The 25,735-nt window shown below is 43.9% G+C and overlaps 1 protein-coding gene across 4 annotated transcripts in view; it reads right to left on the bottom strand.

Annotated features, from left to right (window-relative positions):
* Positions 1-25,735, bottom strand: part of CORO6 (coronin 6) — a 70,915-nt gene that overhangs the window by 9,801 nt on the left and 35,379 nt on the right. Inside the window, exons 3-8 of one of the 4 annotated variants that reach the window (XM_030186046.1) lie at positions 17,685-17,807; positions 11,443-11,572; positions 9,890-10,071; positions 8,690-8,809; positions 5,636-5,755; positions 2,628-2,732 (exon numbers count right to left, since the gene is read on the bottom strand). In XM_030186046.1, coding sequence (XP_030041906.1) covers positions 2,628-2,732; positions 5,636-5,755; positions 8,690-8,809; positions 9,890-10,071; positions 11,443-11,572; positions 17,685-17,807 — 780 coding nt within the window. Of the gene's footprint in view, positions 1-2,627; positions 2,733-5,635; positions 5,756-8,679; positions 8,810-9,889; positions 10,072-11,442; positions 11,573-17,684; positions 17,808-25,735 lie in introns of those variants that run through there. The other 3 variants (XM_030186048.1, XM_030186047.1, XM_030186049.1) reach the window with 3 other exon arrangements.

Raw genomic sequence — 25,735 nt, 5'->3', positions numbered from 1 at the left:
ACCATCTACTCAACCTACTCCCAGAGGCTTATTGGGCTGCCTAAAACGAACTATCCTTTTGGGAAAGAAATGTATTCTTACAGAAGTGACTGGACAGAGATTCGCCAACCTTGGCTCAGTGGAGATCGGTGATGCTGCATCTGGCTGTGCTGGAGCAGCCGGTCATTATCATCCTTGGACACGATTCAGGGGCAAGGTTTTCAAGCTCATTGGGAACCTTTTTGGAACTCACTGACACCACTGGCTCGCAGCAGATTTGAACTAGAAGCATATTTAGGATGGGACTGTATGGCGCAAGGGAAGTGTATGGGTGGGGGAGGAGATTTATGGGAGGGTGTTTATTCTCCGAAAGTTGAGTGACTACTTATTGCAATTTGGTAGTATTATGTATAGCCAATAGAGTTTTTAAAAAAAGACTAACAATATAACAAAACATTATCTTTCACTAATATCTCTATGCCCATATAACTCATCTTCTCAAGGCACTACATGCTGGTGCAAGTTCCTTCATTCCCTCCTTCCTTATGCATAGGTTGGAAAAGGGATGGGATTCGATATACCGCTTTTCTGTGGTTACAATCAAAGTGGTTTACATAATATTTACAGGTACTTATTTTGTATCTGAGGCAATGGAGGATTAAGTGACTTGCCCACACTCACAAGGAGCTACAGTGGGAATCAAACCCGGTTCCCCAGGTTCTCAGCTCGCTGCACTAACCATAAGGATACTCTGCTCACCACATCGCTTCATCAAATAAGCCTGTGTCGTCCATTGCCAAATCCCAATGTCACACTTTCCACCTGCTGCTCTGTATGTCTACAACTGCCTTTCTGGGTTGGTGCATGAGGCCCCCTTTTCTTTACATATTCAAGCCCCACTTCAAAACAAAGGGGCCAATATCCTGCAAGTGCAGCGGTTGGTGGTGGCATTTTCAGAGCCGCCGTTCATATAAGTGGTGATAGTGCCTGAACAATGACTGCGCTATCTGGAAGAGGAGTAGCCTGGTGGTCAGCGCAGCATCCTCAAAACTGGGTTAAATTCCCACCACAGCTCAAAGTGACTCTAGGCAAGCCATTTAACCCTTCACTACCCCAGGTACAAAACAAGTACTTGAATGTAAATTGTAACCACAGAAAGGCAGCATATCTCTATCCCAACTATCTGCTTACTTTAGGCCACTTAGCTTATCCCAGCAGCAGCTGAATATCACCCTTAAATGAGTAAAGTTTTTCACCTTGTCCCACCCTTTTTGATGTGGATAGTACTAGGTCATTTAGGACCCTATTTACTAAGCCGAGCTAAGGGATTGTTAGCGTTTTTAGCAAGCAGTAATGATTAGCACGCACTAAATGCTAAGTCACCCATAGAAACATATGGGTGACTCTAGCGTTTACTGTGCGCTAAAAACGCTAGCGCACCTTAGTTAACAGGGTCCTTAGTAATTTAAACAGACTGTTTTTTTTTTTTAATACACAGATAGGCAAGTTATACATTCATTGGCAGCCGGTGAACACACAATCTGCTTTTGGTTTGTTTTTTAAAATTGGCAACATCTATGAAATTCACTCAACTAACATTTTCAGACCCCTTTCCCCCCACACCAGATTAATCAGCCCCTTGTCCACTACCAATTTGTCTCTTTTACTCTCTCTGTTCCTCTTGCTCCATGAATTGGGGAGCCCGCACAGACACCTGCCTCTGCGGTGGATACACATTTATATTCTACCAGCCAGAGACATGCAGCACAAGGCACCTCGGCACATTTCATGTGGATTTACCATAACACTTAAGGTTACTTGCCAGTAAAGAATGCATTTGGCCCAATATCCAAAGCAAATTACACATTTGATGGCTATCTGTAAGTTTTTTAAACAGTACAGAGAGTACTGGGCTGAAACTACCTGTATAAATGTGGGCCAGTTTAAGGGCAGGGCAGAGGTGACCCTAAAAATCACCCATGTAGTTAAATGGATAATCCTGGTTAAGTCACTGGCCAGTACATATATCCAGAACCAGTACCTAGATGAACGTACATACTACACGCTGGATAATCTAGTGCCGGTGCTGGATGAATGTTGAGCCCATTGTCACTCACATTATTGCAAAAATCAATTACCTTGTTGAAAACTATTTTACATTTTCATGCCACTAGCAAATACATAAAAGCAAGTGATATGCTGAAGAGCATACTAGCGTGATGTACGAAACGCTGCTTAGGCTGAAACAGCTGTAGGTCATCACTGAAACTATTCTGCTTTTCACACTAAAGTTATTTCCATAACACAGTGTTTCTCTAAAGGGATCCACAAACGAGTTTGTCCTTATGCTTCCACCTTTAAATCCTAAACCTGGTTTCTCCCTGTGCACAGGTTTATTGGTTTTAACCAGGTTGAATGGAGTAAAAACATTGCTTGAAGCCTCTTACTCATCTGTATTTCCTGCCTAGAATGTCAGCTCCACAGAGCAGGAAATATCTCTCATGTGCTTCTGTACAGTGCTGCATTTACCTAGTAGCACTGTGGGAATGATTAAGTGATAGAGGAGGTTTCTATAGGAGATTCTTTCTGGGCTATAGGTAACCTCCTGGAAGAGAGTGGGGATCTTACAAGGAGTCGCCAAGCTTTACCTTGCCACAGAGATAGACTATGTTAGAATCTGGATCGTAGAAGGGGAGTAGAACCCCATTACTGGTGTCCATCTCCTGCAGGACTATAGGTTCATCAAAGCTTTTCTGCATTTGAAAAATTAAAGAGAAAGAGAGATGGAAAAATAAGTGACTGACCAGGAGTGCACAGAGAGCTCAAGTGAGACACTGATTAACACACACACGTGCAAGGCTCATGTTGGTGGCATTATTATTAAAACAGATACAGCTTCACACCATTGGGGTCTTCAGGGATCATCCTCTCCCCTTTCCTTTCTACTCTATAGCTAGCCAAAGAGCTTATTTTGACTTTGACTCAGACTAGGACATTGGGCTGCTCCCTTCCCAGGGCAGCACCTCCCTCATCTCTACAAAGTGTCAAGGACCATTCTCTAAAGTGTCTCTGCAAATTCTGGAAACAGGCAAGTGGTTCAGAAGAAGTCAAGTAGCATACCTAGATCAAGTAGCTGTGATTTGTCATGATACATCCCCCACCTATGTACTCACACACCATGCTTTCCAGGTCCCGCCACATCGAGGAGGGCTTTCTTTACTCTGATTAAGGTAGCTGATCTCCCAGGATTTTCTCACTTTCACTGGTCTGCTCTATTTCCACATGCTTCCCTTGCATCTATTTTAAAGCCAATTTATGAATAGTTCTTATCTCATTGAAAATTTGAAAACCCAACAGGGCTGGCTAAAATATTAGACTGACTAGGATGTCACCCAGGGTGGCAGGTTCTGTGGGGCAGCAAAGGGCAGCTGAAGTCAAAGCAAAACAGGTCCTGACAGTCAGTGAACTATCAGCAGACACTTTTATCCACAGGAAAGGTGGCAGTTTTCAAATTAGCCTTTTCCTCAGGTCAATGGCTTTTGGAAACTGCCTTTATACACACGTTTGCCAAAGAGTTACATATTTGAAAGAATAAGGTGCTGTCATGATTTCCAGGATTGTTTGGGAGGGGTGGTGTTAGGTTGATTATGACTACAGAGTTCATCAAAATCTCAGGAGGGAGGTGGGCTAAGGGTCTGAAAGTTAAGAGTGCGTGTGGGGTGGGTAGGGGCACAAACTCAAACAGAAAGGTTTGTTAAGGGCATCAAATGCCCTTGCACTGGCCCATAAATGCAAGCACAAAATTAAAATCAAGACTTTAATGGAAAGTGATTGCACAGTTCATCAAGAGGGATCAGCCATCACTCCCAATATACACTGCTATGTGAAACCCTTTCCTGTTCAACATTTTCACACCCATGCAGGAACACAGCATTCAACATCAGAGAACTTGACACTTTGCTGGGGAAGGAGAATGAATGATTTTAAGCTCTCAGTATTAAGGATTTCAGAAGCCTCCATGGGCTGGTCAGGACCCAGATAAATAACTGGTTTACAGGGGAGTAGGAGTCCAGAGGAGAATCAGGCTCATCTCATGCTCATAGATTTGGCCTACATATATCAACTTTGAAAGTTCCTACTAGTGAGAAAGACAAGTTTACACATTAAATTTCAGACACGCCTGGCTTCTTTTTTCATCATTTGTAAATATAAATCAAATTGTACCATTTTCATGAAAAGGCCAAGTCAACACTGAGTCAGGTGACTTGAGAATCACATCATATGATTAATGAGATGACAAGGAACTGTAGACTGGAACCATACAGCAACCTCTTGCGTGCATCAGCTTAGAGACATTACTTCGCCCGTATCGGCTTTCCAGTTTAGTATTAATTCCAGCAGTACAGGCTTGAATCATTTATTATAGCTACTTTTCCTGTGTCTGTACCCAGAGAAGGGAGAAATATCGTAGTAATTGTTATATACATGTCTTGCTGGGTTCTGTTTTAGTAATTTTGGGCAGGTAAAAAAGGTGAATTGGCAGCAGGGGCATAGCCAGGCCTCCAATTTGCAGGGAGCCCGGGGTGGTCTGGGGGAGGCAATGCATTCCTATCTCCTCTCTCTCCCATTTTCCCTGTCCCTCTCCCCTTGCCCCCCCCCCCCCATGTGCATACATGCCTGCTAACCATATCTTTGCTGGAGGGGATGCTGAGGCCCCGCCAGCCAAACAAATAGAGTGCCTTTGCTCCCCTCCATCTCGGCTGCTTCCTTCCTGCAGATGGTGGTAATGCTGGGCCTTCTTGCACATCCTCAGAGCATGTGTGAGAAGTCCCAGCATCGGCAGCTGAAATCTTTCCAAACATGAAAACTGGATTTTAGGAGCAGCGATGGGGCTTTTGAAAACTGCCCAATAGGTATATCCATCCTGGGGAGCATTCCTGGGGTGGGGTGGGGTGGGGTGTGGGGAAATTGTACTTATACACATAATTTTCCAACAACGCTCACCTAAGGTTTCACAGGGTCTGCACAAAAGGAATTGCAGATCTGGACACATAGTTATCCCAAGTCAAGATGACCCTAATCTCTGTTATCAGCCTTTTTGCTGAAATTGTCACTAAGCGATGCACAGTACTGCAAATTTTGTTGGTGCTGTTCAGCAGTGGCGTAGACACAGGTGGGCCTGGGTGGGCCAGGGCCCATCCACTTAGGGCTCAGGCTAACAGTAGCACATGTTTAGCGGTAGCTGGTGGAGATCCCAAGCTCTACCAGCTGAAGACTTCCCCCTGATGGTAATGAAAACGCTACTCTCCACGATACTGGCACCTGTGCATGTTCAGTTTTCAGCGCATGTCTGCTGCACACTACCAAGGTGGAAAGAAGCATTTTCCTGTCAGCTGAGATGTCTTTTGGTGGTGGTAGGGGAGAACATTTGGTGCCCACCCACTTCTTGCCTAAGCCCACCCAAACTCTGTTGTCTGGCTACGCCCCTGCTGTTCAGTAATGTCGAAATGGACTGATGCAAGGAGATAACAGCCTGAACCTCCTGCTGGACCGGGCAGTGCTGTGGGAATTGGGGAAGGAGGAAAAGGGTGAGAGGGGTTCCTTCATCTGAAACACATGCACAAATTCCCTGGCCTCAGTACAAGCAACACGTTACCGGGTCCCACAAGCCCAGCTCTCTCTGGCTCATTCGGGTAAAGCCAGTGGTAAAGATGTTTCCTTCACGGGTAAAAATGGCCCTCATAGGCCTCATTCCTTCATGGGGAGCAAACTTCTCCTGGAGGAGGAAGACAGTTATTGCAAAGTATGTACAAAAAAAAAAGCTACAGAATAAAGGAGAAAACTGCTCTCGGCCTCAGGAATCGTTTCCTTCTCTTTAGCCAACAGCAGCTTCTTACTGGCAGTGACAGCGACATAACACACATTTCCACTGGGATCCAAGCATCACAAGAGGAAGTCCAGAAATACTCAGTTTTTATTCATTTCCAGCATCCCATGAAATGAATTGAAAACACAATTTTATAGTCATTGTTGTTTGGAAATGAAAGAGCAGGGATTTCCCTGCTCAGCTACTCACGCCCTTCCTACCCCTCCACCCCTATTCTTTGTGTCAAAATGTTTTCAGAGGGAAGTCAGGAAATAATTTCATGTTATCTGTACAACAGAGATGTGGCAGCAACGGCTTGGGGACTTTCTCTTTCAGAGCAAAGGGCCTCAAACAGAAAACACAATCATCAGGACCCAAGGCACAGCACCTTCGCCTCCTTCTCTGGTCTCCTGTTCCTGGGGGGAGTTATATATTGACTCTCAAATCAGTCATTCCCGGAACAGAGATCACGAGATGGGATGTACAGTGATGCAAACTCATCAGGTCATTGAAACCTCATTGCTAAACCTCTCTCCTTACTTCTGGCTTCCTACCAGGAACCAACTGTGTGGCTTCCATAAAATCCTGCTCATCTATAGCTAAGGCTTCTATTAATAAGGGTTTAGTTTCCAGCCAATTCAGGGCTCTTGGAGGCATAGGAGCCAACTTTTCAAAAATGATTGGGGGTGCTGACCTCAATGGACATTACCTCTCCCTGGACACAGTCGAAGACTTTGCTCAATATTGAGGGCGTTCAGGCCCCCCACAGTGTTGGCTCCTATGCTCGGAGGGTATCCATTCCTTTTCCAGTGGAATCAAATATGTATGTTTGTGTCATATAGGAATCATCAGCACAGAAAAGGCCTGATGCAGAAAGCTATCAGGGGCAGAGTGCACAGTTAACGAGAAATCTATCGTCTACGTGCACGTTTCTGGGCCCACCATGCAGAAAGCGGATCACTGCAGAAGTTAATTCACGTGGTAGACATTGGTGCACAGCACTTTAAATTAATTGTAATGAGGCTATTAGCTATTCCACCTCAGTGCAGAGAACTGCTGCAGAAGACTTGGAGGAAAGCACAAGATGAAAACCTAAATGCCAGGTCTGTGGAGTTGGAGAAGAGTTAACTAGTCCTTCTGCAGCAATTGAAAAGGGGCAGAAAATCTAGTAACCCCCTTTTCTGAGCACCCAGACCCCTGATCCCCCCTTACCTGAGATGACTTCCCTGATCCTCTGACCCACCCAATCCCTCCTGACCCCCCTCCCCCAAAGTAACCCTGGTGTCTAGTGGCACCCCCAACCCACCATGACTCCTCCAAGGACCCCTACAAAAAATATCCTGTTGTCTAGTGGACCCCCCATTCCCTTATTCCCCCTGATCCTCTAAAAATAGCCCTGGGGTTCACTGGAGCCGACTTTGCGTGTGCTGTGGGTGCTTGAGCACCCCCAATATTGAGAAAATCCCTTGTATGTGTCCAGGGAGGGGTTATTTCATTGGGCTTAGCACCCCCAATAATTTTGAAAAGTTGGCTCCTATGCTGGGGTTTAGTGGTACCTTGAAACCCTAAGATCCCTAAAACCTCAATTTCCCCCCCCCCCAAGATGACTCACACTAACTCCCCCTCCCCCCCAAAAAGTAACCCTGGTGTTTAGTGGCACTCCCAACCCACCATGACTCCCCTATGGCCCCATAGGCCCCCCAGTGATGCCCACTCACTCCTGCCTCTGCACCACAATCTTCACAAATGGTGACACCTGGCCCTGCCTGTTAATTTTCCTCTTATTTGATAGTATGGGCAGAGACTACCAAGTAAAGGAAAAATTATCTTATTTGGCAGACAGACCCCGAGTGGTGCATTCCAGGATGCACTGCACAGAGTCAGGCACTGCCATTTTCTAACATAGCAGAACGGAGTCATGAGTAAGCAGGCATTGTTCCTGCCTCTTGAAGGTATGCCAGGGAGGGAGGGGGCGTCTGGGGGTCTGGAGTTGGCACTAGACACCAGGGCTATTTTGGAGGGAGAATCAGGAGGGTGAGAGGTCCATTAGACTCCATGGCTATTTGTTTGGAGTGGTCAGAGGGAGACCACCAGACACCAGGGCTATGTGTTTGAGGGACAGGGAAGATTGCAAAATCGGATGATGAGAGGGTGGAGGAGGCAGCAAGTTTTTTTTTAAATGTCTTCCTTCCTGTTGGTGCATGAGCCAATCACAGTTCATGCACTGACAGGAAGGGGGAAATTTTAGCAATGAACTATAGATTACAGCTATGGTGTGCAGTACACTAATGTTTTCTGACAAGTGCACACTTTCTAATGCAGCAGTAATTTTCATGTTCATTCAGTACTGAACCTGCAGTAAATTTTTACAGAAAGCTCGTGTAAGAAGCTGTGTGTTCAGCGGCTCTAATGAGTGCCGCTTTCTGCACTGACCCCTGAGTGTGCAGGATACAAGATAAGCTAAGGCAGGGGTGAGAGAGTACTAGGTCACGTGGTGTTCTTCTGGTGTTTTATAGGTTAAAACCTAAGATCAGAAACCCTAGATATAGGTCAGTTTAGTGCCTTAGACACGTACCCCCTTATCCCTAGCTGTCTCGAGGCAGAAGCCTGGCTCAGGAATCAAAACTAAGTCTCTCCTATTAGATTAGGCTTCCCAATATTACTTTTAATGTGACGATGCTGTAAAACAGCAATAGTTTCCTTCTTCCTTTCCTGCAGTGAGCACTGAACAGACAGAAGGGGCCTGGTGGGTTCTGATTTCATTTAGTACCATGTGTTTATTGCTTGAGGATTTCCGAAACAAGCTGAAAAAAAATAAGTTCTATATAAGACACCTTCTCATACCGGGTCCCAGAGTGCAAGCTGCCGTTCACTCGTTTTGTTGAAACCAGTTGTGAAGACTTTGCCGTCAGACATAAAGATGGCTCTGACCGGACGCGGTCCTTCGTGCGGCCTGACTTTCTCCTAATTAAAACGGTTAGTGGGTTAAGTTGAACACAGCACAAAGTCAGTCACAACAAAATACACACAAAGCATTAGTGCAACGTCAGCAACACCCTACACAGTACCAGAAGGAGGGTCACACATACAGGGGAAAGTGGTAGCAACTGGCTGCAATATGGCAGCTTAGCTTTCAAGTGTAAATGGGTTGGCAGTAAAAATGTAGCCAGGTTTTGACGTCGGGTGAGCAGACCTTTTGTAAAACTAGCACCAGTGTGAGGCTGAAGGGCCGATCTGCATGGGTGCCGTTTCATTCAAACGTTTTCTTCACTCAACGTGTAATTAAACTCTGGAATTCGTTGCCAGAGAATGTGGTAAAGGCAGTTAGCTTAGCGGAGTTTTAAAAAAGTATGGACAGCTTCCTAAAAAAAAAAAAAAAAGTCCATAGACCATTATTAAATGGACTTGGGGAAAATCCACTATTTCTGGGATAAGCAGTATAAAATGTTTTGTACTTTTTGGGGATCTTGCCAGGTATTTGTGACCTGGATTGGCCACTGTTGGAAACAGGATGCTGGGCTCGATGGACCTTTGGTCTTTCCCAGTATGGCAATACTTACAGTATGTACTTATGTACTTATTTGGGGAAGCAATCGCTCCCCCTCCCCCCCATCCCCCCCAGCTACACCTCTGTTGGCAGATGTCATTTTCTCTCTTACATGACTGGAGTTTAGGTTGTTCCAGTGTTTAAGAGATGACAGGTACATATAACGTACCTCTGTTTTATGACAGGCTATTATGCTTAGGGAGAAGACCTAAGAAATAGGCAGAGAAATAAGACTTTTAATTAAAGTGACTGGGCCTTTCCATGTCCGTAACTATTAACAAATAGCAAAGCCAAACTCAAGCCTTTGCATGCATAATGTAGGGAAAGCAGAGCATGTATATATCAGAGATTCATCATTGTGGACAAAGCCTGATGGTTGAAGTGCAGCAGTTTACTCTGTTCCCAGGCTGTGACCATTTTTTAAAAAATGTCACTGCCCCCGACTGCTCTCTGCTTTCGTCTCTCTCACAGACTAGTAACCCGAGGGAACAACTTACAGCAACGACAAGCTTCTTGCGGGGGTCGATGACGCGCACTTTCTTATCCTTGCAGGTGGTTGTGATGAGACTTCCGTTGTAATTCCAGCAGACATTGTAAATGACGTCAGTGTGAATGGCCTCTAGAACAATCAGGGCCTCCCCTGTTCCAACGTTCCAAATGATGATGGCATTATCAGCACCTGGGGAGGGGGAAAGGAAGCGGGTTAGGAGAGAGAGGCCAATACAGAAAAGAGCGCTAGCCCTTTACGCACTGGTAGCTTGGCTTTGGCGTAGAATCTTGTGGACGCCTATACAAAAACAGGGTTTCTGCACAAGCTAACCATAAATAAAACCTAGCGCACACACCAGGGCACAATATATAAGGGGTAGGGAGACTTTTGACTGGACAGCCAGAGAAGTGCACAGACGGCTAGGGCTTTAACTTTAGGTCTGAGAAGGTGCAAAAGCTTAGCTCGTTCTCCTGTGCTAGCGTTTGTGAGGATTTCATGCCTGTTTCTTCTCTTCATTGTGAGCACAATGACCCCCAACTTTTTTAAGGCATGTGGAAGGTGTGCTGCTACAAACAGCATAAGTGTCGGAATGTGGGGAGAGAAGGGGCTGCGCACTGAGTGCACAAAATAACTGAAGCGGTGCCAGAGTTGCATACGTAGTGCTGGAATGCTATTCTGTGCGTAAATAGTGGTACTGCAAAAATTGCATGTGCAGAGCAGTATTCCAGCACTGCGTATGCAACTGCAGGTGCTGAACTGTGCACACGGCAAGCTCCCACTAAGCACATCTGTGTGTACAGGTGTACGATGTCAGCAAATAAAACAAAAGGATTGGGAATATGGACCAGGCTTATCCAAAGACTAGAACCAGACAAAGTTTATAATAATCAAATAAACAAAATTTATTAATATTTCCTTAAAAATGACTCGACACAACGTTGTGTTTCGGCCTGGTGGCCTACATCAGGAGTCTTATGTCCTTAATAAAAACTGGTGATATGGAATAAACTTGCGCTTCAATTGGAAAACAAAGATCTTGAAACAACAACATAAAGGTGGTCTTGAAAAAGACCGTTGTATTGAACCGTGAGTCACTTAGGACATAAGACTCCTGATGTAGGCCACCAGGCCGAAACACAACGTTGTGTCGAGTCATTTTTAAGGAAATATTAATAAATTTTGTTTATTTGATTATTACAAACTTTGTCTGGTTCTAGTCTTTGGATAAGTCTGGTCCATATTCCCACTCCTTTTGTTTTATCTCCTTCTCCATGGGATCTACTGAGTTCTCCACGTATGTGGACTCTCTTTAGATTTTAGTACAATGTCAGCACACATTTGCACAGGGCTGGTTTGCACATTTTTTGGTTACTGCATTCAGGCACAAAACTTTGGCGTTACTCTTGCATAAGGAAGCTGTACATGAAACATTAACACACGGCTCTAATGTAAGGTTTCTGCATCGCCCCAGAATCAGTCCAAAGAATTAGTTCCAACTGTGAATCCCTCTATCCAGCACCCTCCTAAGGAGCCCTTACCCACACTGAGAATTCCCCTCACCCGCACTGAGTAAGACATTATGGGCAGTTGGGTGCCAAGAAATAATGCCCACTCTTTTGGAGTGACCCTCGAGTGTAACGATAGGCTCAGTTATGGACCGCACTGGAGTATGATCTGGGATCTGCCAAACCTACAGAAAAAAAGAGAGAATTTGTTACCATATGCATTAAGAAAATATAATTCCAATCGGTCAAAAATTGATTTACTTCTACTCGTTCTACACCACTCAGGATTTTGTAGACCTCAATCATATCTCCCCTTATCCATTTCTTTTCCAAGCTGAAGAGCCCTAACCTCTTTAGCCTTTCCTCATATGAGAGGAGTTTCATCCCCTTTATCATTCTGGTTATTCTTCTTTGAACCTTTTCTAATTCTGCTATATCTTTTTTGAGATACGGCGACCAGAACTGAACGCAATACTCTAGGTGTGGTTGAACTATGGAGCGAAACAGAGGCATTATAGTATTTTCAGTCTTACTCACCATCCCTTTCCTAATAATTCCTAGCATCCTGTTTGCTTTTTTTAGCTGCCACTGCACACTGAGCAGAAGATGTCAGCATATCATTTACAATGACACCTAGATCTTTTTCTTGAGTGTTGACCCCCAAGCTGGACCCTAGCATCAGGTAACTATGATTCAGATTATTCTTTCCAATGTGCATCACCTTGCATTTGTCAATATTAAATTTCATCTGCCATTTGGATGCCCAGTCTTCCAATTTCCTAAGGTCTTCCTGCAATATTTCACAGTCCGCTCGTGTTTTAACAACCTTGAACAGTTTTGTGTCATCTGCAAATGTAATCACCTCACTTATCGTCCTGATTTCCATATCATTTATAAATATGTTAAATAGCACCAGTCCCAGTACTGATCCCTGCGGAACTCCACTGTTCACCCTCCTCCATTGAGAGAAATGATAATTTAACACTACCCTCTGTTTTATGTCCAATAACAAATTCCTAATCCACACCAGAACTTGCCTCCTATCCCATCACTCTTTAGTTTTCTTAGGAGTCTCTCATGAGGAACTTTATCAAAAGCTTTCTGAAAATCTAGATACACTACATCAACCGGCTCACCTTTATCCACATGTTTATTCTTGTCTTCAAAGAAATGAGACAAACTAGTGAGGGAAGACTTCCCTTGGCTGAATCCATGCTGACTCTGTCCCATTGAGCCATGTTTGTCTATGTGTTTGTTCTGTAATTTTATTCTTTATAATCGTTTCCACTATTGTGCCCAGCACGTGACATCAGGCTTACCAGTCTGTAATTTTTCAGATCACTCTGGAACCCTTTTTTAAAAAAGGCATCACGTTGGCCACCCTCCAATCTTCAGGTACTACGGACCATCAACAGTGAAGCATTTTATGGGTAAAACAAAGGATTTTAAACCAGGAACGAAATTTAACCAGCAACCAATAAATTAAGATAGAAGGGGTGTAATAGCATCAAACCTGCGAGCTTTACAGAGGAAACGGGCTGCTGTATTTTGCACTGTTTGAAGATGGGAAAGTTGGTAGCTAGAGATACCAGAGTAAACAACATTAACTTAGTCCAAGAGAGAAATTACAAATGCATGCAGTACAGTATGAAGGTCAGAAGACTCAAGAAATGTTGAGATACAGTGAAGACATCTGAAGGGAAAAAAGCCATGCTGAAGAACAGAGGAAACCTGGAGTGAGAAAGTGAGACATGAATTGAAAACAACACCAAGATATTTGAAAGAATTAACAGTGGGGACAGGAACATTGAAAAGTACCGGTACAAGTGAAGTGGGTGAGAAAGGACATGAGATATAACAAGCAACAGTTTTAGAAGTGTTTTATACTAGACAGTGAGAAGAAAGCCAGTCAGAGACAGTATTAAGGCAAGACTGTAAACGAGTAAGGGGGGGGGGGGGGGGTAAGGTCAGGATTTGGTGAAGAAGTCGGGAAAAGCAAAAGGATATCGTCATCGTATATAAAAAAAATTTATATTAAAACCTTGGATCAGAATGGCAAGAGGACCAAGAAAGATGTTGAACAGCAGCAGAGAAAGCACGGAACCCCGGGGCACCCTATGTGACAACAGGAAGTGAGCTGACTCAGAAGAAGTAGTGACTACAGAAAATGAATGAGAAGATAAGAATGAAGTAAACCACAAAAGAACTATACCCGAAAGACCGACAGAGGCAAGACGAGATAGAAACATAGAATGGTCAAGAAGATCGAAAGCAGATGACAAATTCAAACAGACCAGAAGGGTAACTGTGCAAGCTTCTAGGGAGGAATGAAGTTCGCTTAAGAGTGAAGCTATAGTGGTTTCAGTGTAGGGAAATTACGAAACCCGGTTTGACAGGGGTGGAGAATAGATAGGTAATTGATTCTAGTTGACAGCTGATCAAAAACAACATGCTCTGTGATTTTGGAGAGGACAATAGCTAACTTGGGAGGGAAGGATCAAGAGTGGGGTTTTTAAGCAATGGTTGCTGCCTTCTTCCATGAATAAGGAACAAGACCTGAGGAAAGGCTTTGTGAGACAAGGTGAAAAGCTAGAGCTAAAAAAAAAAACGAGCCATGAAAGTTAAGCCAATGAGAAGGTAGAGGGTACAAAGAATATGATGTGCACAGAAACCATTTTGCTTTAAACATAAACAGTTACCATAGTTTTCAGTCAGGAGGATCTGATCCTTATTAAAAAATTTGTAACTGGAGAAAGTTTATGGTTCTCCTAAACTGGAGTAAGAGTTTCAGACGGTAAGCGTAGAATATGTTTTGAAGAAATTGTGAAAAATGGGCTCAACTGATCACCAATCAGGAAGCTGCAGGACCTAATCAGTTTGCACTGAAGAAAACAGGTAGTGAAGGGATGTCATTTAGGAGAGGTGGCCAGCTTGAGTATAGGCTTATTGCATATTTATTCAAGATGATATATCCTAAATTTGAGACAGTGCTGGTCTTTCAGTGGCGTAGGAAGGGGGGGGGGCGGGAGGGGCGGTCCGCCCCGGGTGCACGTGCTGGGGGGGTGCCGACCCCGCTGGTTCTCTGCTCCCTCTGCCCCGGAACAGGTTACTTCCTGTTCTGGGGCAGAGAGAGCAGGGAACCAGCGGGGCCGACGCAGCTCCGAGTGACGTGCACTCGGGGCGGATCGGCCTTCCCGCAGGTAAGAAAGCGGTCCAGGGGGGGGTTCGCTCCGGAGGGGGGTGCACCGCAGGGGGGGGGGGTCACGCCGTGCTGCACTCTGGGGGGGGGGGGGGTGCGCAGCTGCGACCCGCCCCGGGTGTCATTAGCCCTCGCTACGGCACTGTGGTCTTTGATTTTTTTTTCTCATCTTTTCTTTTTAACATTGTAGTTCTTTTCCTCTTCTTTATTGATATTATGGAGCTGTAAACTATTCCAATAGTTCTTCTCTTGAGCGGTATAATAAGTAGAAACAAAGAAACGTGATCGCAGATAAGAGCCAAATGGCCCATCCAGTCTGCCCATCCACATCAACCACTATCTCCTCCTTTCCCTCAGAGATACCATGTGCCTGTCCCACGAGCTCAGACATGACATCGAGCTTGCTGGACCTTTGAAAGCTGCTGAAGCCGCTAATAGTCTTCCATTAGCCCCAGCTCTGCTGTGGTCTCTCTATATTTAGCACAGACGGCTGTATCATGGAACAAGATTGGAAACTGCTCCATAAGTGTGCAATAAACTTGAAACTTTTATTTATTTATTGCATTTGTATCCCACATTTTCCCACCGTGTGGCAGGTTCAATGTGGCTTACATATTACTAAAAAGGCAGTTACACAATTTAGATTTGTAGAAGTCTAGCACATAATACAGAAGTACAATAAATGCTTAGGTTGATATATTAAGAGACTCTTCACAAAAAACCACCAAAGAAAAAAATGTGGGGACTATTGAATAATATACTTAAACATGTCCCAAACATCAAAATGGAGCACAGGTCATGAAAAGTAACATTTTAGTATCTGGAGACCATCAGATCTAACTGCCTCACACAACCATCAGAACACACATGTGTTCTATCGCAATAGGCGAAATGGTGTGGTGCAAATCCTCATAGGCTCTCCTCATTATTTTACAATTATTTGTTACATTCTTATATTTCTTATATTTCTTTTTGTCAAACAATATATATCTCATGAAAAAACTAGTGTTTCTAAGAACACTTATCTTAAAAGACAGCAGCTTGAAGATATCAAAGGTATCAAAGATATCAGAGAACCCCCGCCGACATGGCCAAGTTTCGCGTAAAGCTTTTTCAAGGAAGAGGCTCACTGAAATATAAAACAGCCAAAGTAAATCAAAGATTTAACGACCTCCAGTATCAAAAATTTTAATGAAACATCTTGCACCAACTTTCTATTAACATACCTTTCCATCCTGTGATCACTCCTGCATACAAAAGATGGCCGCGGCGTTTTCAAGCGACCTTACTATTTAAATGAACCACAGCTGATCATGAAAATGCTACGCCAATTGGATACTCAACAATACCCAACAGCCAATGAAACTACAACAAAGACCACCAATCTATTTCTGCATTTAAACCACCCGGAAGTAGTGTATTCAACTGAAATATCCATCTTTGCTCTTTCAAATTTAATAAATAAGAGATGTTAATAGAAAGTTGGTGCAAGATGTTTCATTAAAATTTTTGATACTGGAGGTCGTTAAATCTTTGATTTACTTTGGCTGTTTTATATTTCAGTGAGCCTCTTCCTTGACAAACCTTTACGCGAAACTTGGCCATGTCGGCGGGGGTTCTCTGATATCTTTGATACCTTTGATATCTTCAAGCTGCTGTCTTTTAAGATAAGTGTTCTTAGAAACACTAGTTTTTTCATGAGATATATATTGTTTGACAAAAAGAAATATAAGAATGTAACAAATAATTGTAAAATAATGAGGAGAGCCTATGAGGATTTGCACCACACCATTTCGCCTATTGCGATAGAACACATGTGTGTTCTGATGGTTGTGTGAGGCAGTTAGATCTGATGGTCTCCAGATACTAAAATGTTACTTTTCATGACCTGTGCTCCATTTTGATGTTTGGGACATGTTTAAGTAGGTTGATATATTAGCATTTTGAAAGAGTTGTGCAGAAAGCACGCTTTATATAGTTGGGTTTTTTATTAACACAGAGTGTAGTTACTGGTGATAGGGCACTGCAGATTGTTCTGACTATAGAGATGGATCCGAAAGGACAAATATTTCAGTGCTTTAGTAGAAATCTGAGTGGGTGGGTGTGTGTGCATAGTTGGGGAGTGGGGTGAGGCAGGGTATGAATGAGGTGCATTGGCAGAGGTGTGTGTGTGTGTGTGGGGGGGGGGGGGGTTCTCCATAGTGAAACAACATGGAAGGAGTGAGGTGTATTATTAGAGGTGTGGAACTGGGGCCTTGGTATTGGTACACCAGGAGTTACAGCAGGGCAGAACTATGTGAGGGTCTCAGTACTGGAATAGCAGGTGGTTGCTGAAGGCGGAACTGTAAAGGGGATGAAAAGAGAGATGATCAGCAGTTCCTGCTCAGTTTTCCACTAAAACCTACCAATTTAAAAATGAGATTGGTATAGGGACCTAACTGAAGGGCGAGAGACTCACAGCAGCAGTGCATTCTGCAAGGAACTACTTTTGCTCCTGCTCCTGCCCTAAACATTTCTCCTCCTCCTCTTACTTCTGGGCTCAGGGGGATTTGTAATGAGCTCAGACATGACATCAAGCTTACTGGACCTTTGAATGCTACTGAAGCTGCTAATAGTCTTCCATTAGCCCCTGCTCTGCTGTGTGCTCACTATATTTAGCACAGACTGCTGTATCATGGAACAAGATTGGAAACTGCTCCATAAGGGTCTCAGCCTGGGCACGATGCCAGGCAATTCGAGGCACACGAGTCCTGAGCCAAGGGTCATTCCTTACTTTTCCATGCCACTAAACTGCTTTGTGCATCTACCCAGCAGAACAAAGGCTGGAACTGTTCTACCACTCACATTCTTTTGAAATGAGCCCCTCACCGCCCCATTGACAGGTAATTAGTAGACAGATAAGAAGCACAGCTGTATTATCTCTGCAAACACATGGCAAACTCCTGAAATAAAGCCAAGAACATTATATTCAAAAGATTGACCTGGTTAACCTATGGCCCCCACTAACTGCATATCTTTCTGTGTTTAAAATCTCAAACTGTAGGAATTCAGCACAGGCTCCTTGGGGTAGGTAGGTTCAGACACACAGTGCAACCTACCATGACTGTGGTGTCCTCCGAAGCGCTAGCAATGACGTTATCATTATGAGGGCACCAATCGATGTCCAGCACAGGCGCTGTGTGCCCTCTGACCATGGGGTGATTCTTATCCACACGCCCAGTCTGGAAGAGAGACAAGTTAGTGAGCCAGACTTTCATTGGCACCTTACCAGAGGCCTGTCAGAGGTTGCAACAAACTGAGCGACTTCACTGAAACATGACATACTTTAACAGCATCAGGAGTTGCATTTACTTTCCTTGTAAGACAAATTGCACCAAGACCTGTTCACTGTACTGCAGTCACCTTGGAACTAAAGGTCTGCCAAAAGGTAAAAGGTCAGATCTTGGTGTATCAGTGGCTAGCTTTCAAAGTTTTTTCCCCCCTTTATTTGCAGAAATAGGCTTTAATAAAACAGCCCTCCCAATCTACATTTAAACTGATATGCATACAGTCCATATGTGCATACATTTATCCGAACTAAGCACAGGTGATCTTCCCATCTGCAGTGCTGCCTCCCTGTCCCATCTCCATGGGCTCTGTTCTTTTACAGTGGCAAAAGCATGTTGCTCTGCTTTTAGTGCTGTGCTCTCCCCCTCCACTCTCGGCTGCCAGCGCTGCCCAAGGTTTAAATGCAAGAACAAAAGTACCTGGTCTTACCTTTAAACCTTGGCCAATGGCAGTGCAGAGATGAGAGCAAAACCTGGTCTTGCAGGTGAGGAAGGCTTTTGGCACCTTTAAGCCAGAGGCATAGCCAGACACCCAATTCTGTGTAGGCTTGAGCCCCAAGTAAGTTGGTATGGGAACTCTGCCCCCCACCCAGCATCTCACTCCAGGTGATCCTGCATCTCTTAACTTCACTTCCCCAGCTTCCCCCAGGTAGCTTTTAAATCCTTCAGTGCTGGGCCAGCAGTGAGCAGCGGCTTATACTGGCTGCTCGTGCTGGCCCCAAGCCTTTCCTCTGACACAACTTCCTCGTTGTCCCCAAAAAGGAGGACACATGCCCCGCCCCACCACACACCCCGCCTCCTTTCACATCCTCACTCCACCCCCCTGTCACATTTCCCCTCCCCCCTGTCACACAACCCGTCATCCCCCTCCCCTTACTACTGCTCTAGTGGTCTAGTGACCTCTTCGGGGCAGGAAAGAGCCCCCTCTTTCCTGCCCGGAACGCATCCTTCCTGTTGGTGATCTCGGCGCCGATTCAAAATGGCCGCCGAGAGTTGAAGTGACCTTGTGAGACTTCAACTTTCGGCGGCCATTTTGAATCTGTGCCGAGATCACAAACAGGAAGGATGCATGCAGGGCAGCGCTCCGGGCAGGAAAGTGCGGGCTCTTTCCTGCCCCAAAGGCGGAAGAGGTCACTAGACTACCAGGGCAGTAGTAACTAAGGGGAGGGGAGACTAGCAATCTGCCCATTTGTCCAGAAATCCAGACAAACGGGCAGATTGGCAAAACCCGCCCGGTTGTCCGGACATGTCCTCAAAAAGAGGACATGTCCGGGTAAATCCAGACATATGGTAACCCTATGTGCCCACCCAGGCCCACCCATGGCTATACCACTGCTTCGAGCTTTATATATTTATTGGGATTTATTAACCACCTTTATGAAGCTTCACCCAAGGCAGTGTCCTGAGCCAGTGCCTCACCTGATTTATATCTTGAGCCAACTCTGAGGACAAAATGCAAAAAGTATAAACTATGGTATAAAGTGCCCAAATTAACATTTCATAAATCCCCAAAAGAGGACTAGAACAATGCTGTGTAATGGGTACACTGTAGAGTGAATAGTGTTCAAGGAAAGAAAAGCTACATTGCTAGCTGCATGAATCTGGACACCATTTTCTTGTTCTAATCATTGTGCACCAAAACAACTTCCTATGAAGAGGTTTGACAGGTCCGGGATTTTCTCCCAGACTTGTCAAACCTAAGCCCCTCCCCCCCCCAAACAGAAGACCTGGAGCTCCTGTGGACCTCCAGGCCCCAACCCCCAAAACACAAAAACCCAGGTGGTCCAATGGGACCACAACGTCCCCTACCCTCCACATCAAACAAAAATGCCCTGGTGGTCCAGTGGGACCGTTATCTAACTAGCTAGCCCACCCTCCCTCCCCCTGGCAGCCTACCTCTCCATAGTAGTAGTTATTAAAAAATGTTGGAAAAGTTGTTTTAAGCAAATATGAGAGACAGCTATCCAAACTACAAAAAGACTTAGCATATTTCTAAAATAGTCTCGATATGCTAGAATGTTCAATTTTCTCAAACTGGCTTAATAATCTAGCAACTAGTATGCCTAATTCTAAATTATTTTCATCAGGAATCCAAGTTGACACAACAGGTAATTGATTTCTAATCAAACAAATTTTATCTTCAAAGTATGAGGCTAGATCCGAAGCTGATGGAGAAGAAGAATTTGTATTATTCACAACATTATTCAAATCAGTTAAATCTTCAAAAAGCAGAAAGAATTTTTTTTAATATCAGGTCATTCAGTTCCCACCAATTTAGAATAAAATTCTAATTTCTTAGTGCCCAAAAGTTACATATAAATGTGGATTTGCTCCCACCATTTAACTTTATAATCTATCGAAGGATTTCTTCTCCACACCCTTTTCAATTTTCTACAGTCACATTTTAGGTTTGCTAATTCAAAATCAAACCACCTATCTGATTTCCTTTGCTGTTTAGTTTTAATTTTAATTGGTGATAATTTATCCAAAATTACCATACCCATCTGTTTCCAGTCATCTAAAACATTCTCCATATTCTGGAGTGTTGGTAGGTAAGAGTCAACGTCTTCCCACAATTGTGTGGGAGGTTGACTTTATCTCTATATTGTGGGGTGATGGGAATTATGGGCAATCTTTTTATTTTCTCCATCCATAGTAGGGAGAAGTTAATTAAAAAGTGGTCTGAAAAGAAAGTGCAGAATTGATTAATAAGGAATTGGTAACTGCTAGTAAATCTAACTGGTGTCCCTTTTCATATGCAGCAGTACTAAAAACAAGCAACAAAATCTAGACCTTTCAGAAAGGGATAAAAGTTCCTTATTCGAGAATCAGATTGATTGTCAAATGAACTTAGTTGTACAAACATTTTGTAGGCACCTCAGATTCTATATAGTGCGAATTGAGTTGCATGCATAAATCATATATTCTGATTTAGCACGCTCAACTTAATTATCTTAACAAGTCAATCAGTGCCAATAACTGCCACTTAACAAGCAATTATTGACACATACAGGCATATTTTCAAAGCACTTAGACTTACAAAGTTCCATAGGTTACTATGAAACTTTGTACGTCTAATTGCTTTGAAAATGAGCCCCTAAATGTCATTAATCAGAACTTTCACACACAACTTTGTAAGAGTATTCTGTAAAGTGATGCACATAAATTCTAAGAAGCAGATTGGAGAAGGGGGCGTGGCCATGGGCAGGTCATGGGCATTTCTAAAGACTATGCCGCTGTTACAGAATACACTCGTTCCGCACCTAACAGGCATAGATATTTACACCTAACTGGAGCGGACGGCTGAGAGGCTATGAGACCTTGGGGTGACCGAGCTGCCGGGACAGACGACCGGATGCTGCGGGATCGCTCTTCACCTCCAGCCCTGAACACCGAGATGTCTCCGAGTGGTCAGTGACAGAAGTGTGCATTCTCATAAGGAAGCGAACCTAGAGTGCGGTCGCTGTCATGCTCATTTTGCCGTACAAGTCGTGGATGCGTGACCGAGAGAAAACGCGTCAGCACTGTTCCAGTGCTGCCCCCAGCGGACCTCATCTCAGAACCTAGAAGGTGAGGGGGAAACGGTTCGGGCGGCTCCCTTCCTCCCTGTCGCCGCCTCATGCGGTTACAGTCACCGTGGAGTAAAACGTAGAGCAGGCCTGGTATGAGAAACTGCAGCCTAGGACTAGAGTACAAAGAATGATCGAAAGGAGTGATTCTAGAGCTGGGAGATCTACAGTTTCGTATGGTACCTCCCCTTGTTGGATTAAACATCATCCTGCTCGATTCAGCTTTCATTTATTAGATCTCTGACCAGTCGGAATCACTGTATAATTCTATAGTCCTCTACTAGTATGAAGGGCAACGGGAATACGCTGACGACCTAGACTGCATCGCAGTCCACCAGATTGCTTGGAGCTAAAATTGGGCTTGACTGACGGCACCATATGACCGGACAATTGGAACAACGATAGCCGAAAACGAAACTCAAGCAACACGTCAGCGAAGCACGGACTACCGATCCACGACCCGCTGCAGTGCATCGTGGCCCAGAGCTACAGAGCTACGAAGCCTCAGGAACCAGGGTAAATTACCCACACCCAGACTAAATATACTCCAGAGAACCGGAATTAAGACAGAAAACATTTGCTGAGTGGGTCCTTAGGCCAGTGTAAGAGCTGCAACCGGCAGCTCTCAGGGAACAGGGTAAATACCCGTACCCAGATTGAATCCACGCCGGAGATCCTGGAATAAAATAAAATGTTTGCTCAGTGATTCTTCAGACCAGTGTAGGAGCAGAAACTGGCAGCCCACATCCTGCCTTTCACTTACCAACTGCTAATTGGACTTAAGCATGTTAAATTATGCATTGCGGAGCAGTAATCGGCAGCCCCACATCCTGCCTTTCAATTACTAAGTGATCATTGGACCTAAGCAGGTTAAACTATCCATTGCGGTCCATCCCCTCCTTGATCTTTCTTCTAAGCCACTCCGGAGACCACTGCACCCGACCACTGATACAGCCCTAGGATCACCCATCCAACTATGCGCAAGTCAATCATTCTTAAACAATCAAACCCTCACCACTACCATTGACTAACAAACCCAAAATGAACACCACCAAACTACTCCTAATAATTTACTCACTATCCCTAATTCACTACACAATAACCACCCCCCTCACGGGCACTAACAATATACCCACAATCCACAAACTCATTGAATTACCCAGATACAACAACAACCAAGTCAATGGAAGAACTACCATATGTGGACAAAAACACTACAAAGGAAAGAAAGGCCACAAATAAACCCACACTACAGGAGAATAGACAACTAATGAAAATCAATACAACCTTGAACCCAGCCGACCCCTACCAAACAATTAAAGTGGGATACATAAATGCCAGATCAGCAGTCAACAAAACAACAATAATAACAGACTGGATCACGGCAGACAACCTTGATCTATTACTCATCAGCGAAACCTGGATCCACGACCATAAGGACCCCATTATTCTAGAACTTTGCCCCCCAGGTTACAAAATCACCCATTGGACAAGAAAAGAAAAAAGAGGAGGAGGCATAGCACTAATCTACAGATCCCACTTCACCGTAACAACAATAGCCGAGTCCATAACACCAAATCTTGAAATCGCCTCAGTTAGAATCCACCATACCACCCTGCTTGACCACCTTAACGTTGTCCTGTTGTATAGACCACCAGCTAACTGGCAAGATTGCCAACCACACTTCATGGATTTCATATTGAATACCTGTGTATCCAACTCCAATCTACTCATGATAGGAAACATAAACCTACACCTCGAAGACCCTAACACAACCAACTCACGCAAATGCAAGGAATTCCTCCAACTATGGGACCTCAACTGGCCTACTATGCAAGCTACCCATGTTAAAGGACACACACTCAACCTCATCACATACAAACTGTCCTCAGAATCAAACCTAATAATAACAGATACAAAATGGACAGACGCACCATGGTCAGACCACCTCAAACTAAACCTAGCCCTACAATGGCGAAAAAAAGGCTCATACCATAAGCAAGAATGCACAACCTACACCATGAGAGGCCAGATTGACCCTGTAATATTTTGGCAACAGATCTACAAGAACGAATGGATAACACAAACAGACTCCAAATACTACCTCCTAAACTGGAACAATAGATGCAGGATCATATTAGACAAAATTGCACCACTACAAACCAGAACCTCACGGACACACAGCGCGATACCATGGTTTAACGAAGAACTGAAAAAACTAAAAACACAAGTTAGGAGACTCGAACGAGCATGGAAAAAAATGAAAGATGAAAACACACTTAATGCATGGAAACAAACGCAAAGAAAATACAAATATACAATAAGACAAACCAAAAGGTCATACTATAAAACCAAAATAGGACCAGACTACAAAGATACACATAAACCTTTCCAACTTGTGAACAAACTAGTAGACACCACACCAGTTACCACAACCAACACAGACACCCCATCAGCAGACAACCTTGCTAAATACTTCAATGAGAAAATTATAAAATTACGACTCACGCTACCACTTAACACCACAGACCACGAAAAATTCATTGACGGTCTGGACCCAATCCCCGATGAATACCCAGCAGCGGCCCGAATCTGGACAAACTTCGATCCACTGACCGATGAAACCGTCACCCTAGCAATCAACAGATTCGCCAAATCCCACTGCAAACTGGACATATGTCCCAATAACCTAATAAAATCCGCCACTCAGCGCTTCATAACAGACCTAACGTCACATATCAACTACATGTTACAACATGGATTCTTCCCTAAGGACCAAGGAAATATACTACTTACCCCAATACCTAAGGACTCAAAGAAAAAAGCAAATGACATAACCAACTACCGCCCGGTAGCATCCATCCCCCTGGCTGTCAAACTAATGGAAAGTATGGTAACCAAGCAACTTACCAACTACTTAAACAAATTCTCAATACTACATGAATCATAAGCAGGATTTTGATCTAACCACAGCACTGAAACAATACTAATTACTCTCCTAACCAAATTCAAACAAACAATTGCAACTGGCAACAGTGTTCTTCTCCTACAATTTGACATGTCCAGCATGTTTGACTTGGTCAGCCACAAAATACTACTGAACATCCTAGAATACTTCGGGATTGGAGGAAGCATACTTAGATGGATCAATGGCTTCCTAACAGCAAGAACATACCAAGTGATATCAAATTCGAATACATCATCACCATGGAAACCTGAATGCGGAGTACCACAAGGATCACCGCTCTCCCCAACCCTTTTTAACCTAATGATGACTCCTCTGGCCAAATCGCTATCCAACCAAGGCCTCAATCCTTACATTTATGCAGGCAATGTCACGATCTACATCCTGTTCAAACATGATCTAAAAGAAATCGCAAATGAAATCAAACACAGCCTTCAAATAATGAATTCATGGGTGGATGCATTCCAACTAAAGCTCAATGCAGAAAAAACTCAATGTCTCATCCTCTCCTCACAATATAACACGAACAAACCCACCACCATAAGCACTCCAGAATACACCCTTCCGGTTTCGAACAGCCTGAAAATTCTCGGAGTTACAATAGACCGAAATCTCACACTAGAAAGCCATGCGAAAAACACAACAAAGAAAATGTTCCATTCAATGTGGAAACTCAAGAGAGTAAAACCTTTCTTCCCAAGGGAAATATTCCGCAGCCTAGTACAATCAACGGTGTTAAGTTACCTAGATTACTGCAATGCCATCTATGCCGGATGCAAAGAACAAATCATTAAGAAACTCCAAACTGCCCAAAACAGCAGACAGACTCATATTTGGAAAAACGAAATACGAAAGTGCCAAACCCCTAATAGAAAAACTACACTGGCTCCCACTAAAAGAACGAATTGCATTCAAAATTTGCACCCTGGTCCATAAAATCGTTCACAGTGAAGCCCTGATCTATGTGTCAGACCTCATAGACCTGCCAACCTGGAACACAAAAAGGTCAGCACGCACATTCTTGAATCTACACTACCCCAGTTGCAAAGGACTTAAATACAAATCAACATATGCATCCAGCTTCTCCTACATAAGCACGCAACTATGGAGCGCACTACCAACTGTTTTTTTTTTTTAATTTATAAGTTTTTATTAATCAAAACATTACAACCACAGTGTACACGTTTGTCTCTTCAACTTGACACAACAAGTAGAACCCAGTGGCTTTCAACATTTCAAAACATTTTCAAAACACGCACTACCAAATGTTATAAAACAATGCATGAACT

The sequence above is a fragment of the Microcaecilia unicolor genome, chromosome 13 (assembly GCF_901765095.1).
Source record: "Microcaecilia unicolor chromosome 13, aMicUni1.1, whole genome shotgun sequence".
Taxonomy (NCBI): Eukaryota; Metazoa; Chordata; class Amphibia; order Gymnophiona; family Siphonopidae; genus Microcaecilia; species Microcaecilia unicolor.
Note: the sequence above shows the minus strand (reverse complement) of the source record. Positions and strands in the feature narration are given on the sequence as shown.